The following is a 21,125-nucleotide window of genomic DNA, read 5'->3' as shown; positions in this document are numbered from 1 at the left end:
CCACATAAAATGACGTAGCGGGCCTGATTCAGCCCGCGGGCCTTGAGTTTGACACCTGTGGTATAAAGGCTGTGTGACTCGCAGACTCCGGTTAAAACATTCTGTGACACGAGATTTGAGAGATGGCAGGTAAGAGATCATGTTCTAAATGCACTTTACAAGTGACCATAACTTCGCTGTATGTTGGCGTCGATATGCGGGCGATCAGTCAGTCGACTCAAATCTATTCGAGCCGTATTTACTGTAAGTGGTCTGCGCAATGAGGGGTTAGAAATAAGATATTTTACACTTCCTTTGATTAACAAAGTCTGTTAAAGGACAATCTGGATCATTCTGCATGTGTTTGTGTGTGCCACGTATTAGTTTCACTTTGCTGGTGCTCATGCCCGCCCTATTATGTTGATAAGTCCAAATACAACTGTGGCATGTTTTACATACATTCATAGCCCGCTCTATGTCGTTTCAAGAGTTTGTTCTGGCAAACTGTAAACGCGAGTTTATGGAGCTAAAATGTCCAAAGTACGCAGGTCAGCCCATACAAGGGTCAGACGAAAAGTGAAATAGACTTTTACGGTTCACATTCCGATCACTGATGGTCTAATAATTCACATATGATGTATACTTTTTACCAAAGCATATTTTAGTCTTCAGCATATCAAGTGAAGTAGGCCTAAGCCTTCTTCTTCTCCACACCGTGAGGAGGAAGCTCACAAACCACAGTCAATCTTCCGCAACCGCATCATAGTTACTCACAGTATACTATCGCAAAGTGTTGCATAGCTATTTGAACACAAATGTAAATATTTAAAACACAGATTTATGGTTACACTGTACAACAAGGTTATAAACATAAGCTTAAGTAATGCACAGGGATGATTTAATGCAGGATGTATCATGAATTCCTCTCACTCACTATTAAGAAAGGACCAAGTCACTGTGAGTTTATATGATTAGTTAATATTTATTGGATCATCAATGAATCCTAACTCACACTAACCTAATTCACATAAGTTGTACTTTGTTTTTTAAAACATTAATATACACTCAGATGCCAGTATATTAGGTACACTTATCAGAAACAAATGCAGTTTAATACAACAGTCACGCAATAAATTCAACTTCATCAATGTTATAATGTTCAGTTTTTGTATAATTTTGAGAGGATGTATTTTGTGGTGGTGGTGGATTGTATTACCTTATAATCACATGTTTCTCTGTTGTGTTCACCCCATTTATATCAACGAGGAGATACTAAATAACATATATCCCTAAAGTCTTACTCATGTTAGTACCTCTGTTTAAATCAAAACGTTTGAGTTGTGCGATTTCTTTTGCTTCATATCACCTCTTCTAGGTAAGGAGCTTGCCAAAGTGAGGAGTAAGTTTGTGGAAAATGCCAACAAAGAACTGATTAACCAGCTCCTGGACGACCTTTTAGAAGATGGTGTCTTGAATGAGGGCGAGAAAGACTCCGTACTTGAGGAGAACAGTAGCAGAGCAGACAAAGCACGCGGTCTCATTGACATGGTGAAGAGGAAAGGAGACGAAGCCAGCAGGAAGATGATCGCTCACCTTCAAAGCAGAGATCCTTCACTTCACTCTGAACTGGGTCTGTCCTCTGGTCAACCTGTTTAGGTTATCTACCTCAGTGGAGCTGGTCAACACTTAAAACCTTTATCCTAATTGTATTCAAGTTGTGTGGCAAACTAAGGTTGTACCATGACACTGTCAGATTCAATTGTATATGGTAGAGAAATAGAGAAGGAGAATGTGCCTTAGGAAGGCAGAACTTTATCCTTTTTGTTTCAAGGATAAGTCTGGCATTATAGTTTTCTTACTGTCAACAAATCCCATGAATTGACCAAAACCAAGTCTGTCTCTCAGTACTTTCTGTTTAAGGTATGAATCGTGAAAAAAATGTTTTCTAATGATTAAATGTTTTTTAAATAGCAAATTAAACTCAAAACAAGAGTTAATACAGTATTTTGTAAAGGACTATTTTCAGCTACACATTAAATCGGAGTATCTGGAATACCAACTCACAAACTGTGACATTAGACAACCCTGTCAGGTTTTTCTGGGTTGCCTGATGAGAAAACATGTGATTCAACATGATTCAACAAGCCATTCAGGTTTTATTTTACCTTCCATTTCACTTACAGGTTCCTTAGAATCGAGATACCTTTGACAAGGTGCACCACATTTTTTTCACAAGCCAATCAGAGCAGACTGGGCTTTTTTTTTGGTAGGAAGGTTCAAAGAGACAGGCACTAACACGGAGTGTTTCAGAGAGAGGGTGAATACAGGTTCAAACAGCATGAGAGAAATAATGTGTTTTTGAACATTAAACATTTTACAAGTAGAAACCCCAAATACAACCATTAACCTGAGATTCAGCATAATATGTCACTTTCAAATTCAGGCACTGTGTATGATTCATTACAAAATGATATATATTTTCAATTGTGTGTTTTAATTGACCATGTGACCATTTGAATTATGGGAAATCTGGCAGATTTTAAGTCATTATTGTGCCACAAATAAAACTTCCTTGCAGCTGCTTAGAATTTACATAAATATATTCTGTGATGGAACAAATTGTATCTTGTTTAATGTAATACTGACGGGGAAACCATTTAACAGGTTTTAAATTAAAACATTTTTTTAATGTATACTGGTAAAAAAACAATACACCATAAAATCCTTCATAAACTGCAGCAGCACATGTTGTCTACATGCTGAACTGTTTGTGTTGGAAAAACTAAAATACCTTTTAAAGATTGCCAGAACTCAAAACAGCAATTGTCCCTGGTTGTTGAACTAATTATGAAATGATAATAGTATACCAGGTTGATTATATAGGCTACTATGTGTGTTTGCCTCTTTGTTAGTCTGTTTGCACTTCTTTTGGAAGTTTATGAGCAGAGAGACACCTGATTTAGCTGCATGCTGCTGGAAGATGCGCACAGAATCCTGTTTTACTGTTTACGGTTCATTAGAGTCTCAACTATTTCAAATGTGGTTTAATATCACAAAGAGCTGGTTACACCATTTGGAGCAATGACTCTCTTTATAAAAAACACACTGAGTGACCCTGCAGCAGTAATACAGCCTGTAAGTGTACGTAGTTCTGATAATATGAAGTCGGTTACTCGTAGAACAGGAAGAATCGCCACCATCTCAACTAGTGGGCGACGCCCGCGTTTTTTGTTCAGCGGCCGTTTCTGCATAAAGGCTGTGTGACTCGCAGACTCCGGTTAAAACATTCTGTGACACGAGATTTGAGAGATGGCAGGTAAGAGATCACGCTCTAAATGCACTTTACACGTGACCATAACTTCGCTGTATGTTGGCGTCGATATGCGGGCGACTCAAATCTATTCGAGCCGTATTTACTGTAAGTGGTCTGCGCAATGAGGGGTTAGAAATAAGATATTTTACACTTCCTTTGATTAACAAAGTCTGTTAAAGGACAATCTGGATCATTCTGCATGTGTTTGTGTGTGCCACGTATTAGTTTCACTTTGCTGGTGCTCATGCCCGCCCTATTATGTTGATAAGTCCAAATACAACTGTGGCATGTTTTACATACATTCATAGCCCGCTCTATGTCGTTTCAAGAGTTTGTTCTGGCAAACTGTAAACGCGAGTTTATGGAGCTAAAATGTCCAAAGTACGCAGGTCAGCCCATACAAGGGTCAGACGAAAAGTGAAATAGACTTTTACGGTTCACATTCCGATCACTGATGGTCTAATAATTCACATATGATGTATACTTTTTACCAAAGCATATTTTAGTCTTCAGCATATCAAGTGAAGTAGGCCTAAGCCTTCTTCTCCACACCGTGAGGAGGAAGCTCACAAACCACAGTCAATCTTCCGCAACCGCAACATAATTACTCACACTATACTATCGCAAAGTGTTGCATAACTATTTGAACACAAATGTAAATATTTAAAACACAGATTTATGGTTACACTGTACAACAAGGTTATAAACACACGCCTAAGTAATGCACAGGGATGATTTAATGCAGGATGTATCATGAATTCCTCTCACTCACTATTAATTAAGAAAGGACCAAGTCACTGTGAGTTTATATGATTAGTTAATATTTATTGGATCATTAATGAATCCTAACTCACACTAACCTAATTCACATAAGTTGTACTTTGTTTTTTAAAACATTAATATACACTCAGATGCCAGTATATTAGGTACACTTATCAGAAACAAATGCAGTTTAATACAACAGTCACGCAATAAATTCAGCTTCATCAATGTTATGTTCAGTTTTTGTATAATTTTGAGAGGATGTATTTTGTGGTGGTGGTGGATTGTATTACCTTATAATCACATGTTTCTCTGTTGTGTTCACCCCATTTATATCAACGAGGAGATACTAAATAACATATATCCCTAAAGTCTTACTCATGTTAGTACCTCTGTTTAAATCAAAACGTTTGAGTTGTGCGATTTCTTTTGCTTCATATCACCTCTTCTAGGTAAGGAGCTTGCCAAAGTGAGGAGTAAGTTTGTGGAAAATGCCAACAAAGAACTGATTAACCAGCTCCTGGACGACCTTTTAGAAGATGGTGTCTTGAATGAGGGCCAGAAAGACTCCGTACTTGAGGAGAACAGTAGCAGAGCAGACAAAGCACGCGGTCTCATTGACATGGTGAAGAGGAAAGGAGACGAAGCCAGCAGGAAGATGATCGCTCACCTTCAAAGCAGAGATCCTTCACTTCACTCTGAACTGGGTCTGTCCTCTGGTCAACCTGCTCAGCCGGGTGAGTTGACATATTTTAGCTATAGTGACTAATATCATTCTTTGACCCTGTCATGAATAGAGGTATAATAAAGAAGTACACCATTTTGAACAAATGTTTTGCTGTTCACATCTGCAGAGCCACAGAAGGAGCAGCAAGGGCCAACCACACTCATCCGTACCAGCGAGGACCTCCGGAGGGAGAAACTGAGTGATAGAGATGTTAGTCCTTCATAAAAGTCATATCAAGAGTATTAAATAGGTTCCTGTACATCTTAGTTTACCTGACTTTGATAGAAAGGTGTTGTTTCACAAGTGGGAAAAACAGTTTTCTTAAGTAAGTTTACAATATTTGTAGACAAATGATACATTTGTTATACTTCTTTCCCTTTAAATCTGTTTTTCAGATTTACCCTGTGGCCAAAAATTACATGAGCAACCGTGTGGCCCTGCTCATCACTAATATAAAGTTTGCTGATGAGAAATTAAACAGAAAAGGAGCTGAGAAGGATGAGGCAAACATGGATAAACTGCTCACAGATCTGGGATACGAGGTGGTGAAACACACAAACCTCACAGGAAAGGTACTATTATAAAAAGGGAAAGAAAATATATTTCTTTGTGTCGGTTGATTTAGTGATACAGTAACTGATGTTTTCCTTTTTGTGTTGTCACAGGCAATCGATGATGCTTTAAATGAGTTCTCTAAACATCCGAAACTCAAAGAGACGGACAGTGTGTTGGTGGTTATCATGTCACACGGGAAACTGGGATCTGTCCTCGGTGTCGACTGGAAAAAGGAGATATCTGATAATGAAAGACCAGATGAGTTCCCCATCGACAACATTTACAAACACTTGGGCCCAGAGAAATGTCCAGCGCTGCTGAACAAACCCAAGATCATCATCATCCAGGCCTGCAGAGGAGGTGACTCTCTATTCTCACAGATAGAACAAACATTAGGAGTCTGCTCATGTCTCATTTGTTGACTAAGTGAACTGTATTAAAAGTATGCCACATGTGTTTCAGGGGGGGAAGGATCAGTGCTGGTTACAGATGGTGCAAACCCAGCTGTGGTCTCTGATAATGCTGGTGAAGAAAACATTGAGGATGATGGTTTGCGATTTGTAAACAAAGAAAAAGACTTCATTTCTCTTCTTTCCTGCACCCCGGGTCAGTTCATTTAAATGTTATTAGATTATTCTACACCTCACAACACATTGAAGATTAATATCAATAATCTGCATTGAAATCAGCTGAGAATAGTTACTTTATGCAATAAAAACTAATTATATGACCTGTTTCTGTATGTTTTTCCTCCAGATACTGTCTCATATAGACATTCGGGTGATGGGTCTTTTCTCATCCAGTATGTTGTTGAGGTATTTACCGCCTTCGCACAAAAGGAAGACATTGAGGAACTTTTCAGAAAAGTAAGTGGAAAGTAATATCAGTCAGTGAGGCAACAACACCACATAGCGAGCAGCAATGATGATGCTCTTGTTTCATTCATCTTAGTCTTGCTTAATTTCATACAGTGTTTGTTTCAACCACACAGGTCATGCAACGCTTTGAAGATTTTTCAATTCCAGCCAAAAGACAGATGCCGACCAAAGACAGATGCACTCTGACAAAGCGATTCTACTTCTTTCCAGGCCCCTGAGGCAGGATTCACTTCTGTTTAACACAGACTTGTAGCCACATTTGCCACATTTGAAATGATGTGTTCAATTGAGATACTATGTGAATAGATACAACTTATTAATGATTTACTGAATGGGCCTATCGGTCACAGGCCTGGGGACCAAAGGACAGAGAAAAGAGATGCAAAACAGTTTCAAAGAGATGTAAAATGACTCAAAAGAGACGCAAAAAAACCCAACAAAGACACAAAACTTCAAAGAGACACTAAACTTCAAAGAGACACTAAACTTCAAAGAGATGTAAACTGACTTAAAAATACAACAAGGAGACAAATTCAAAGAGAGACCCTAACCCTAATAGTCAAAAGAGACACAAATCGACAACAAAGACACAGAACTTCAAAGAGACATAAACTGACTTCAAAGAAACAAAGAGACACAAATAGTCAAAAGAAAAGCAAAACAAATATAAAGATGCGTCTGCATCGTTCACAGTTGATTTGTGTCTCTTTTAGTCTTGGTGTTTTGCCCTTTTGTTTGTAGCGGTGGGGAAGCTTGTATATGTCTGTGTCCAGGGGCCTTTGGTGTCATAACCCATCCATGATAAAACTAATATGATAAAATACAATGACATGTTTTATATATAAATAACAGTATGTAAGCCTTTGAATTAATGGAGCATTTTTATCAACTTGTATTCAACAGGTTGCTTACTCATGGACGTCATATAACTATTTAACAGGATATTGAATGCTTGCCTGCACCAGGCTCCTAGTTCTTCCACCAAATTTTAAAACACCCCTGCCTGGAAATGTATGAAATCCATTTCTTATTCTCCATATGGCCAAGGCAACATGTAAAATGTGCCTATTATCCATTTTAAACTTCTCAAAAGTTATAAGACACCAGACAATACTGCGATTAACTCAGACACTTTAGAAATGTCGGCTATTGTTTGCCTGTTATGCTTTTTTACACAATGCGTGGTCGATCCAAATGAATATATCTGAAGTTAATTCCTTGAATGCACATGTAGCCAAAAGCATTTACCTAGATCAAATTAACAACACAACGTTCATAATCTTTATTCAAACTTGTGAGAGCCATATTTATTTTTTTTGATTACAAATCACATTTTCTAAATTTGCTAATAGATTTGTGTGATCTAAATACATTCCTTCGACTTATATATATATATATATATATATATGTTAAATTCGCATTCTATATAATTATTTTTTCTTTGGGAACTATTGTTATTAATCTGATGAGGATGAGCTGTGAGAAGAGGAAGGGGTGGGACTGAGTCTTTTTTCCTTGATGTAGAATGGGGCATCGGCACAGTCTTTGACCTCACGTTAGACTTATTATGTCTTTGTTAAGTTTGTTGAAAGTGAAAATAAAATCGATCAAATGACGGCAATGGAATCAGCGTCTGCAGAGTCATCATTTGAACTGTTTAACGTGTGAGTCGAGAAACGGAGCCCCGTAACGTGGCCCAGTATGTAAGAAGAACAAAGAACAGGCCACCACAAAACTAAACCCACTAAATGTAACCAATATTTGTGAAGACAAACAAACGTGACCAGCCTTTACTGCCCAATAAACACATTTTCTTAAACTTAAAATATAAGTAAATCATCATATCATATACATACAGGTGCATTTAACCCCCGGGCGCCCAGGGAGCAACCTGAACTGTATTAAATGTTTGCCATTTACGTTACAAAAAGGGTGGATCTGTTCTTGTTCGTGATCTGTGGTCTATGATGATGTGTGATGATGTCATGGCCGAATAAAAAAAAATCAATTTTTGGTCTGGTTGATTTAGCAATACAGTAACTTGTGTCTGACTTTTTGTGTTATCATCCTCTCTGGAGTTCTATAAACATCCCAAACTTGCCCAGACAGACAGTGTAACTGTTATCATGTCTCAAGGGAAACTGGGGGCTGTGATTGGCTGCTGAACAAACCCGAGCTCATAATCATCCAGGCCTGCAGAGGAGGTGATCCCAATCTATTCTCACAGATACACCAAACTTCAACACATTTATAGTTTCAACCCAGATAAACACAACTGCTAACATGTACCTGGATATACACAACCATAAAAATATTTTTTATAATTTTGAATAGGTTTGCATTGTCATGTTTGTTGGCTTTAAGTGAGTGAAGCTCTCGTGCATAGTATTAAAAGTATGCCACATATTTTAGCTGAGCGTGGATCAATACTTGTTCGGGATGATGCACAACCAGCTGTGGTCTGTGATGATGTGAAACAGCCAGGTTCATCTGTTGGTGAGGAAAACATTGAGTGATGCGATACGATGTGGACACAAAGAAAATAATTAATTTCTCTTTCCAGATTTTATTCTATCGCTCAAACTGTAACATTGAAGAAAACATAACACTTAAGAAAAGCTTCCTTATAGTGAATTACTATATTTTCTGTTCATGGTTTTCCTACAGACACTGCCTTCTATAGACAAATGGGACTTTTCTTATCCAGTATGTTGTCGAAGTATTCAGCATCTGCCGAAATTTGCAAGCAAAAGGACACTTTCTAATAATTGAACACTTATTATGATCCAATTACTAAATGCAGTGGTGCAACAATACCACAAAGCACATTATTATATTACCCCACTTTGCTTTATGATGAACTTATATGTGGAAAGATAACACTGAACTGAACTTTGTTTTATATGTTGAGCTGAAAGCTCAGCTGAGGGCAGTAGAAAGTACAATTGTTCAAGTAGTATCCAGTTTTATGGGATAATAAAATGTAATTTTAATCTCAGAGGGTGTGAGACTAGAAGAGGAAGTAAATGTTCTGTGTGCTTCGACAGTGAAGAAAGGGGAACTTCAGAGACAAGAGTAATGAAAAAAGTGACAAAAGGGCATAGTTGCCCAGCTAAAATGGGAAGTAAATCCTTACATTACAGGGAAAGAAATATTAGATCCATGTACAAAGATGACTGATAAACACCGAGTTCATGAGCTGCACAAAAACTTGCGATTAGGGACATTAGAAACTGTGAGAAATAAATATGTTTCTGTCATCAAAGGTTTACTCATGTAGCTCCAATGTGGGATGTCCAAACAGACATACAGGAGAAAATGCATTAGCCTTAAAATTTTGAGAAATCGAATTCCTATCAATGGTGAAAGCAGAAATCAAACCCATCAAAGCAAATAAATTGGTGTAATTTATCTCCTGAGGGAGAGAATCAGCCTTCAAAATATAAAAAAATATTTTGGCTGAAGTCCAATACAACATAATGTCCAGGTTCAACGCTCTCACTGAACTCTGGCGCTAAACAAAGTAAATAGACAGCTAGAGGGTAAAGATTGCCTTGTCTTTAGAAGGAAGTACTCCTCTTTTTGTGTTTGAGGTTCTGTGACTTTAACTTGTTTCACATTTCCTGAATCTCTACAGCGGCGGTGATGTGTGCAAGTTATTATGACTCACAGTCAGAACGCCGACAGTTATGAGAAAAAACAGGTTGAATTTCTCTTTCATGGACTTCCTGTCTCTGAATGCACTTGTGCAAAACAACGCAAAAACAAATGTGATTTTTCAGACAAACTTTACTAAGAAAACTAAACAAAAACAAACTCAAAATTTAACAATCAAAACCATGTCATCACATTACAACACAAAGGCAACAAGTTGAGTAGGCAACATGGCAACATGGTTGCAGTCTGTGCACGTCTGATGTGTCGCCAGAAAACAGAAATTAGTCTTTTACGAGCTACTTTCAGTTCATGCTGATGCTTTCACCTACTCATGTTTACTCATAAAAAAAAACAGTGAAGCAGCTTGACAGAAGGATATGTTCCATTTATAAAAATACATAAAACAACAAGTATGTGTCACTTACAGACCAGAATTATCAATTCAAACCAGACTAGACTATTTTAACAGCTTATTTGAACATACCGGCAGTGTTAGAGAGCTTTATATCGGTTTACACTTCATACAAAACAAAGACACAGGTGGCTAATACCACGCATTCATGTTCTCATCCCACGACTCGCACACAGCATGTTGAAATATGAAGCTACAAATGAACACACGCATATCCTCTTTCACATTCACACGCTCACACTGAACATGGAGCAACGGTTAGAAATGCTGCACACTGGTAAGGCCAGATGAAGTTAAGTACAGTAGCACTGTGTCCGTAAACCACAAGAGGTGACATTTGAAAAGTTTGGCAGTGTGATGAATACGAGCAAAATACTCAACATTTCTTCTTTCCATTTTGTGATAGAAAACAAAACACCAATTTACATGTGAACTAAACCATGCCGGGCTTTTGAAGGGAGGTGGAGGACATTACAGAGAGAACTTAAAAATAAAAGAATAAGTAATTAAAATGTAAATAGATAACTTGGCTTTTAAAAACACTGCAGATTAGTGGCCTGTACAACACAAAAAAGACATTACAATTGAATATGTGTCATATTTGGAAGCTGGACTGTATTAGTATAGTGTTACATTTCATATATTAACTTTTTTTCATTCAGGAATTCACTTTTGGAAACATCATATCGTTGACAACACTCAACAGTCAGATGAACAGATCGCAGCACCACACATTTACAAAATAGCAACTCATGCGAAAACACCTCTAGCCATGTGTCGTACAGTATGTGACGCACCTTGCGTCACACATGTAATGGATTGCATTCATGAAAACAGAAAATGTGAAACTGTCGTGTTTTTGCTCCGTCGTGTGTGTGTGTGTGTGTGTGTGTGTGTGTGTGTGTGTGTGTGTGGCTGTGTGACATGTATTGTGACTGTGGTTGAGGTTTAGGCCAGCGTTCCCCCAACTATGGAAGCAATGACAATTCCCAGTACCACACAGCATATAATAATCATAATTTTCTTCTGTCAATTGTGAAACAACAACAGATAAACAGTCATCCATGGCAGCAAATTGGGAGCAGAGAAAAACATGTTAGAGATATGACTTGTAATTTAACACATGTTGCAATATTTGTAATAATCAGAACAAATTGCAGTTTACAAGAAAAGCAGAAAAAGGCAATGTAGCTCGGAGAAAGACCATTTGTTTTTAATGTATCTAATGATGTTGTCGGAGTGTGACTGGTTTAGAAGCATTTCCACATCCTCTACTTTAAAATCTATAAATCGTTTGTTCCTGCATTTTCATCATTCATTAATACATTAAATAACATACAGTATTTTCCCACATGCCACAAATGTGAATCATTCTCATATTTAACATATATTCACAGGTTTTGGATTATCAATTAACATAACCACATATCTGCAGTTTGTGTTTGCAGAAAAACATGCAAAGCTATTCACCAGACTGCCGGACATGCATATGACGAAGGTACAGTATGTGAATCATGACACAAACACAAAACACAAAAGAAAGTTAGCTCTTCAAAACTTTCAACTGTTAAGTTTAGAAAAAGTCAATATTTAAAAAATATAATGTTAATGTAAAATATTTGAGTGCACAAAGACATATTGAACTGCCTTCAGGACAGTAATGCCTTTCTGCTTCCTAACGAGCAGTGACTGCACAACACAGAGCCCCACTATACAGTACACTTTTACATATGAGCCTGAGAGAGAGGCATCACCTCCTGCCCTGTCTGCCCTGTACAGATTTCTGAGGGTCCTAACTGAGTCCAACTGCGAGGGAAATAATGAGGACCGTCAGACATACTGCAACACAACCTCCTATCAGGATCATCTTCTGGATGGAGTGAATGGGAGGAAAAACAAGGCGGACAAAGTGTCAGATAGTAATTCAGTGGATGGAATGAGAGAACGAATGAGAAACAGAGACAGAAGAAAAGAAAAAAGAGAAAGAAAGCTGGTGCTTTAATTATGAGTGAGGAAACAATCAGTAGATGACCCTTGTAGTAGATTGGGGTCATGTGATGTATGAATTTCTTCAACCTTTGAGTGCTATTATAGTTATTAACCAAGAGGTGGCGGAGTTGTTTCATTGTAGCACAAATTGTTAAATGACGGTAACCCAGTGAATAACCCTCTTTATGAACTGTGGACCAGTTGATTTAGTCTGCTGTAGCAGCCCAGTCAGGTGAGCTCAAGGACCCCTTCATTGACACCACTGATGTGTTCCAAATGTGTGGATGTTATTTAACACCATTAAATAATATCCATTATTTAAAAGGGCAAGTGAAAACATGACATAGTGATCCTGGAATTGTTGACGTTTAACACATAAAACAAATTTGTGTGGATACACTTATTCGCTTCAAGTCGAGAGTTACGTATATGAGACCATCGATACCACTCTCATGATCGGCCATTAAGAAGCTGAAGCCAGCAGCAGGTTAGCTTAGCATAAAGACTGGGGGAAACAGCTAGCCTGGTTCTGTTCAAAGATAACAAAATCCACTTACCAGCCCCTCTAAAGCTCACTAATAAACATTTATTGTTAAAAAAGAAGAGTAAAAACAACATTTTTGTTTATTTATGTGGGTTTATGGATGTGTTAAACGAGCTGGAATTTATATTTGTACCACTACCACTCGCCGTGACCCACGTTTCAATAACGTATCCATTCGTTTTAGCTATTTTGGCTTCTCTGCCTGCTTGCAGTGCTTACCAGATTTCATGAACTCTCAGCAGCAGGTGGCGTTCATGTGAGTTGTTAAAGTTTTTTTGATTTACAGCCCTGTAGTAGTAGCCTATCCCTTGAGGTACACATACCCCTGATTTGAAATCACTACTGTAGAAAATGTAAAATACAGTCAAGACACACATGCTCCACATGCACACACACCGACAACAGTTACACACTACAATATATACATGCAATGCTTCTGAAGTTATCTTTCATGTTTTCATAGCATGATTGTGCCCATGCATTATTTTGTTGTGTATGCGACTCACCCTCCGTGCTTTACTCTGGTATTTAACCGCCTTCTTAGTGTCTGATACTGCCCTCTCCACATAGTCTACTGAGTGCTCCACATTGTACTCTATGCGGTCTATCATTTCCCCCTAGGAGAGGTTAGTTACAGAGGAGGTGTGGAAGACATGAAGAGGAAATGGGGAGCCAGATGTGGAGGCAGGAAGAGGAGTGGATACAGATGGAGAGGAGGTGAGGGAAAGGGGAGAAATAATGGGTGAGAATGGGAAGGAGAGAGAAGGGGAAGCAGAAAGGGACAAAGGAAAGAGGAAATAATTAGGCAGTTGGTAGAATGTGTGTCTCTTGCATCTCACCCGCCTGCCGGCCTTTTTGAACTTTTTGCATTTTGGGATGATCTCCTTTGCCTGCTCCACATAATCAACGGCGTTCAGCACATTTTGTTCAATGTTGTTCACCAGTTCACCCTGAACAGAGAACAAGAGACTCAGTCATTGTTGTGGTGGTGAGAACTCAGTTCCTTTAACCACATCAAGATTTGATTTAATAGATTTCAAGGAATAATTACATGATGCCTAGTTCATACTTATTATATACACATCTTAGAGAATGGGAAAGACTGAGCTTTTAAAAAGATGCTAATTGCTCTTTTCTCTCTTTTCTCTTTATTCATACCCACATGTTCAATACAGACACAGCAGCAGAGGTCATTAACTAGGTTAATATCAGCATTCATTAACAAAACAAAGAATGCCTAATATTGCACATTTAGCATTGACCCAGGATTGTTCAAAAAAATTAGAGTGATAATTAAGGTAAACTAGATTTCAAGTATAAAGAAAAGACAAAAAAAGAAGGAATCATAGGTAAATTACCTTTCTGTATTACAAGGGGAGCGCTGCTCTCTGTTCTCTAGAGCTTAGAGTGACAGTGTTGTGTGAAAAAGAAGGGAAAGAGAATGCAAAGCTGAGAAAGGCAGAATCAACAGAACAGAAGTATAATCTTAAAAGATGTGGCACTCTGTTAATAAAAGAAGGGTTAGTTAATTGAGTTATTTAGAATTAGAGCATTAATATAGCTGACAAGAGAATGAAAGAGTATACCCACAAACACACACAATACTACTGAATTATGAAACAATTATCACTCCCACTGTAAAAGCATGCCAGCTATTGCATTGTGCTCTAATTCAAATCACTTGCATGCAAAAACTGTCTTTCGTATTTGTCATTCAGCGTATTTTATTATGCATGTGCTCGCATTCACTTTTGCATAATTCAGACTAAATATTTCTGATGAGGGAAACATTTAATCTCCGTGGGGGTTCAGCCCACACCCTCATGCGGTCACATATAAAGGCAAGACCTACAGATTTACCTGCAGCTCAACACTTAAATGAGAAGAGCAATCAACTCTTACACGTTATACGGTACACTGGAGGACAATGTCGGTATGTGGCTTTGATGCAGCTATATAGTACGGAAACTACATATCGTCAGTGCAGCTGTTCACTACTCACTGCATGATGAAATTACCTCGGCACAACACTAGCATCTTCGCTCTCTAACATAATCAAATTTCTACCACAGAGAAATGACAAATTCTCAACTCACAAAGCTAAAGCCACTGTAAAGAATATGGTTTATTTAATTTAAGGCCCTTACAAAACAGCAAGTTAATGCAATGCTGTTTAGTTGCCAATTTAATAGTGCCAGACGTCAGATTTTCCTTCCAGCTCTTGAACGCAGCATGATAATTACATATTAAAAAAACTGGGCTGATGGCAGAAATCCCAAATACAGATTATGATTCCAACAAACTGATCCTTGAGCCAATTATTATCTGTGCCCCAAATTCTGTCAAATTTATTGAGATATTTTGCAAACAGAAAACCAGATGGAGCTGAAAACATAACCTTCTAACTCTGTACTAAAACACCGTACAACTTTTATGTAAATTAAAAAACTGCCAGTTGCCATCTGTCTGAAGTGGAGTTTTCATGACAGGGGAAAGCAGCAGCTGCTGCAGCAGGATAGCTGGTGGATGATTTTATCACTGTGAACACAGCGGGCTACTGAACGTTTGCATTAGCAATAGGGCACATTTTCAAACCATGGACAGGAAGAAATTCTAAAACCTACAAACTGGAGTTGTAACTCTTCTTTATATTGTCCATGTTGACAGATGGATTGCCAATTCATGAATGTATATGCAGGTTTGAGGATCGATGTTTTCACCTGACTCTCCACCAGCATGGCCATGTCCATGAACATGTCGTGAAGCTCTCTGATACTATTTTCCAGCTTGATGATCTCATTGTGCCGCGTCTCGATCTCATTCATAGCTTGCTCGGTGATGTTGTCCATAACGATCTAAGATGGCGCAACAGAGAGAGGGGTGAAATTAGATTAAAAATGGGCTTTGTGGGCGTTCATCTTGCATTTGTTGTATTGCTTACCCCCGAGGTAAAGATGGCCGGGTTGTCACTCTCCAACATGCTCTCCAGCTCCTCATTTGTTGTGTTTCTCCCAGCTAAAAGGGTAAACACACACACATAAACATCTATGACAGCAATCACATTAGTAGGTGTTGAAGATATTTACCGTGTGTGGATATTACAGTACATGTAAGCCCGGGATTTAGGAAGTGCAGGTGCAATGCTATCGGAATAAAAGGTTCTCCAAACTATAGTGGATGAAGACAACATTAGGAAAGACTAATACAACTCCCTGGTTGATAAAAGCACTCCCAGCATAATACCCCCATCTTCTTCATGTCTGTCTGAGGATTAATTAAAAAGAGCTGTGAGCCAATCTTTTTCTACATGTTCATTTTCTCTCTATCCATCTGTCACTCCTGTATATGCTGCACTGCAAACACGTCATTCCTCCATCTCTCAACAGCTGTGGATGTAAGGTAACAATCCTGAGTGCCGTAATTTATTCTATATCATCATGGATCTGGATAACAAGCAGCACCCTTAACTTTTACTTTCAGTTGATCTAAATGTTGCAGGATTAAGTTTTTGGATTCGTTAGTATTCAACCAGGCGTCTCAAATGTAGTTGAATCCAACCTCAAACGCAAGGCTCAGTTAGAATCCCACTAGCCTCCACATGAACACTTTTACCATCAGACGCCACTTCAGATATATAAGCATGGCCCCGTCCCAACACTTAAAGGTTTACAGTTCAATACTGTCCGGTGAACTCCAGCCTGAAACGGTCTACTCAGCAGTTCAGACATCTAACAATGACTTAACCAGTCGGGCATGTTTTCTTGTCCAAATAAGGTCTTCTACATCCAGATGCTTGTCAGACTAATAACAGTATAATCTAGGCTTTAAAATGACTAATAACCGTATAATCAAGGCTTTAAAATGACTAATAACCGTATAATCAAGGCTTTAAAATGACTAATAACCGTATAATCAAGGCTTTAAAATGACTAGCCTCTCCTGAGTCCCGTATTTATTATCTTTTGCTTCCTCTTCTGATCCATTTGTCATGGTGGAGTTTGATCTGTTTTGAAGCTGTAAAGGAATATAGACAAAACTGCTCATTGTTACCTTTTGCATTCTAGCATTTGTCCTAGATTATCCTGTGCATGACACAAGTGTCATTAACCTCTAATACTGTTAGAAGAAGGATTAATGAATACTTTGCAGGTTTTATATTCTGTTTTGAACAGTTCGAATCTCTGTTTCTCTATTTTATAAAACCTACTGTGCAAGTTTGATTTTCTTGCCTTTAAAAAGACATGACTGTTATTATCATAAGAAGTAAGGCACTGCATTTTGGGATGTTAAAAAGAAGACAGGTCACATGTAAATACTGAGTCATGAGTCCAATATCAGTCATGTTTGATAGCTTCTAACAGCTTGGGTCAGTCTGCACATCATTTGTAGTGGTTAAGATTGAATCTCATACTTGAAGGTAATCTTTAGACATATCTTTAGACATATCCCCTTCGATTGTCAGGATGGGCAAAGAAGAGTAAACAGGCCTCATTATTCTTGGGTGTGTAGTGTTCAGAGAGTAAAAGAAAGAGGCGCACCAGCAACTTATTGAATACCTTATTAAGTTTTCCTCAATACTCCCTGGCGCCCAACAAAATGCATTTCTCTATATATCTACTCTCCCTGCTTGTACCACAGCAGCACATCTTATTGCTTCTTCCTGCTGATGGGTTTGCTCCTTATCCATCGAGAGACTTGACCTACTTCTTGAATATTGCCTACCTCTTTGCTACATCTACAAATATTCTCGTGTATGAGCACTGACTTTGCATGCAGTGCTGCTTAAGTTGAGCTCCACTTCTGTCCCACTGACACTGTAAGTCACAGCCAGACTCTGTCAGCATCATCTCCAATCTTTCCGTTGCACATTAAGTCCTTTGTGGGGCTGTGTATACAGTCCACACAGTGAAGTACTATCCCTTCCCCATAAAGCCACTCGGCGTCCCCATAAACCATTAAATGGTGTACAATACAAGCTGAGCAGATAACAAAATGCAAGTAACAGCATGTACAGGAGCAGGAGTTGGATATGAAAGAGAGAGGAAGCTAATATTATAAAATATTGGCAGGGTAACAAAGTTCAACCAATCACAACTAATTCAAATAAAAGGAGATTTCAGATGTCACAACTGAAAATACTGTTCTAAAGATGTTTGGAAAAAGCAAGAAGGGGCCAATGAAAAGTGCATCAGGCACACAACATGCAGGAGGCAAGGCACCGTACATGGGTGAAATACTGTTTCAAGAGTATTTCATTTAGTAGACTACTGTGTACATGCAGGTACTTGGACCATTTCGGCTTCATGCGCCACTGAGCAACTTTCATATTAATGAGCGGGACCACATCTCCAACACTGTTTCCAGTTCTCTTTATTTATTTTTTTAGCAGGAATTGGCGCATTTGATTGGATGACAGGTGACCTTACCCTTAACGTCATCAGCACATGATCGGCTACTGCTGTTGTATCAGCTCTAGGATCTGTAAGAGTGCTGTTTGCTGATCAGAGTAGAGTAGCAGTCAAAAACGTGACAAGGGAGGTCACGTATGGAACAAACCAATTTAGCCCAATATAGGGGACATCCCTAGTGACGTATTAGTTGAGGTAAAAGTCAAGACCACTTAATCTAAAACCCCTCAGGGAGAGACACATTTTTTATTTGTAGTATTTTGAGAAATATGCAAATTTATAGAGCACAGAGAATCCGGGTCAAACAGCTGGCCAGCTAAGTTAAGCCAACTGCTGCTGACTGTAACTCCAGATTTACCTTACAGACATATTCACACCTAACTCTTGGCAAAAAAGAGAGCAAGTGTGTTTCCTAAAATGTGAAACAATCAAACCACGCTAAACAATTAGTTCTTACCAGGCAGCCGAATACAGTTCTGAAGTCTTAAACTTGCATTTTTTCTAATGTCTCTCAGGGCGCGACTCCTCCGGTTGCAAAAATAAGTCAGAGTTTATGGTCTCAATCACTAGTTTCAAGTCTTTTTCAATACAGCATGAAGTTCATTTAGTAAATTATGCTCCAGTTCAGAGTAGAATAGACAATAAAGTAAGCTTTAGGGCGGGCTTACTGTGATTGACAGGCTATGGCTTCCAGAGTGTAAATGGCTTCGCTATGACACTCCTTCGTAGTCCAAATATGGTAACTTCCGTCCACTGGTTGCAAAAGGCCAAGATGGCGACAGTCAAGATCCAAGACAGTGATGGCCAAAACACCGAACTCAAACTTCAAAATGGCAGTCCACAAACCAACTGGTGACGTCACAATGTCTACGTCCACCTCTATACAGTCTAATTAATTCATTGATTAACCTACACAGCTGGCTTTGTCAGATATCGCTCTGCTTTTTCCTCTCTGGAACACCAGCGGCTGTGGCTCCAACGGGTTTTTGGAGGCAACTACAAAACCTCTATTCATGACCTAATCAGAGTGTGTGCGAGCATGTGTATGTATTGTATTTATGTGTGATGAAGGCCTCAGTGGAGAGTGGTAAGGTTGATGGTGAGTGATGATGTTGGGAGGCAGAGCCGATGATTGCGTTCATGAACAGAATACTGATGACGCTGCTCTCTAACCTTTACTGGTGCATGAATGTGTGTCCATGTTCAGAATGTACTTTTGCATAAACTGGGCCTATCGTGTCCAATCCAAACTTCATGTCCATATCAAAGCAATGAATTTCATTTGGTTATGGTAAAGTGGTCCTGCTGTTTCATTACCATGCTTGAGAATCTACTCATGTTCAGCAATGACATTTTGCAGTTTGACAAATGAGAGGACACAAAGAGGAGTGAGAAACCACATTCACCACATCACTGGGATATATTCCCTATTCTCCAGGCGTCTCTGATTATAAATAATATCTCTATCATTAAGGCTAAAACTACAACATTAAAGAGGGTCACAGACAGAGTTAAAGGACGGAGACGAGTGACAATGAGTCATGGATAATTGTGAAGAAGGAAAAAAACGAAGGCACTCTGGTGCTACCCTATCCTATTTATCTCACTTCCTACACGCACACACGCACACACACACACACACACACACACTCCTCATCGCCTATTTTTTTTAAAGCCCTGACAGGCTTCGAGGGAGGCTCTTATTTGTTACCATGGAGACCCAAACCCGGAGAAGTCTAACATGAAGCCAAGAAGTCTCATTTCACCCGTAGCATATTTGGGCTATTAAATCATTCATACTATGTTGCTGCGAGTAACAGTATTATTTAATTTCCGTTGTTATGTAACACAAATGAAGTAAATCCCCGAAGGAAGAAAGTGAAAAGGCGAACCACGCAAATGTTCATTCGGGCAGAGCAAAAGAGGAAAGTGATTGTTATGCTTCTGTTCGCTGCAATTTCACCTGCAAGGAATAAGAAAAGCATGGCGCTTATCTGCACACGTATAGGTCAATCTGTTTGCTATACAGGAGGAATGGGTTCGTGTAAATGTGTCTTTTTCCCCCCCCGACACGCTCCCAGCTCAAACATAGTCCGCGGGGAAATACAATCTAATAATTAAATGTCAAAGAGGCCCTGCGATGACTATGACCAAAATCCCCTCCATCCTGCTGGGCCTGTCTGCTTATAGAAGCGAATAAATGTGTGATATTCACATTCAATAATAAACTAAAAGGCTACAGAAGTGTTTCAACTGTAATTGGCAATGTACAAATATCCAAACAGATGTGTTACTGAAGTATATGTGCCTTTAAAGGGATTGTTAGACAATTTGGAAAATACTGTTACACCTATTTGTTTTTTGCAGAGAGTTAAATAAGATCGATTTATAGCACTTATATTTGTCGGTTACATATGAAGCTGGATTCAGAATTACCTAACAAACACGAGATTGGTATCAATCTTCTCATCAATCTCATGGCAAAAAAGCAAATAAGCGTTTATTTTCTGTAGCTCTGCAGCTCATTATGGGAACATTATTTAAAAAGAAGTCACTGTTTATTAATGAGATTAGGAAGGGGTCAAAGTTATCCAAATTGTTAAATAATACAGTGTATATTCTGCAGAAGTAGAATACTTGCCTCTATGAATCAAAGGTGTGACAGAAGTATCAGCATCCTGAAAATAGTGTATTTTGCTGCTGGGAACAAGTGCAAGCATTTAATTCAAACAGAAGAAACCCAAAATATATAGAAAGGCAGTTTGGTGGGGGCTGTTGCAAATATATTTGGACTTGGGGTTACTGTTGGCCGTGCAAATAGGGGCATAAAATGCTACTGTCTTGATGATTACAAGTTTACAGTATGTCATAGTGTTGCTTTTGTGTTTCTCTTATCTCTCT

At 38.7% G+C, this 21,125-nt stretch overlaps 2 protein-coding genes across 3 annotated transcripts in view; one reads left to right on the top strand and one right to left on the bottom strand.

Annotated features, from left to right (window-relative positions):
- The first annotated feature begins 3,145 nt into the window (after positions 1–3,145).
- Positions 3,146–7,840, top strand: LOC142958935 (caspase a-like). Its single transcript, XM_076099986.1, has 8 exons — positions 3,146–3,295; positions 4,507–4,791; positions 4,909–4,991; positions 5,177–5,353; positions 5,447–5,696; positions 5,799–5,942; positions 6,093–6,202; positions 6,328–7,840. The coding sequence occupies exons 1-8, from the start codon at positions 3,289–3,291 to the stop codon at positions 6,430–6,432; spliced, it is 1,161 nt and encodes a 386-aa protein (XP_075956101.1). The 5' UTR covers positions 3,146–3,288; the 3' UTR covers positions 6,433–7,840.
- A 778-nt stretch (positions 7,841–8,618) lies between these two features.
- Positions 8,619–21,125, bottom strand: part of stx1a (syntaxin 1A (brain)) — a 50,987-nt gene continuing 38,480 nt past the window's right edge. The window contains exons 7-11 of one of the 2 annotated variants that reach the window (XM_076099988.1): positions 15,758–15,831; positions 15,537–15,671; positions 13,695–13,766; positions 13,323–13,361; positions 8,619–11,309 (exon numbers count right to left, since the gene is read on the bottom strand). In XM_076099988.1, the coding sequence (XP_075956103.1) occupies positions 11,232–11,309; positions 13,323–13,361; positions 13,695–13,766; positions 15,537–15,671; positions 15,758–15,831 (398 nt within the window). In that variant the 3' untranslated portion in view covers positions 8,619–11,231. Of the gene's footprint in view, positions 11,310–13,322; positions 13,362–13,435; positions 13,767–14,174; positions 15,672–15,757; positions 15,832–21,125 lie in introns of those variants that run through there. The other variant, XR_012956180.1, reaches the window with a different exon arrangement.

This window comes from Anarhichas minor, unplaced genomic scaffold (genome assembly GCF_050575085.1).
Source record: "Anarhichas minor isolate MPS153535 unplaced genomic scaffold, ASM5057508v1 ptg000026l, whole genome shotgun sequence".
Classification (NCBI taxonomy): Eukaryota; Metazoa; Chordata; class Actinopteri; order Perciformes; family Anarhichadidae; genus Anarhichas; species Anarhichas minor.
Note: the sequence above shows the minus strand (reverse complement) of the source record. Positions and strands in the feature narration are given on the sequence as shown.

Excerpts from the sequence above, each read along its gene's own strand:
- LOC142958935 (XM_076099986.1), top strand. Across the intron at positions 4,792-4,908 it reads TGGTCAACCTGCTCAGCCGG|AGCCACAGAAGGAGCAGCAA; the intron begins GTGAGTTGACAT and ends TCACATCTGCAG. Across the intron at positions 5,697-5,798 it reads CATCCAGGCCTGCAGAGGAG|GGGGGGAAGGATCAGTGCTG; the intron begins GTGACTCTCTAT and ends CATGTGTTTCAG.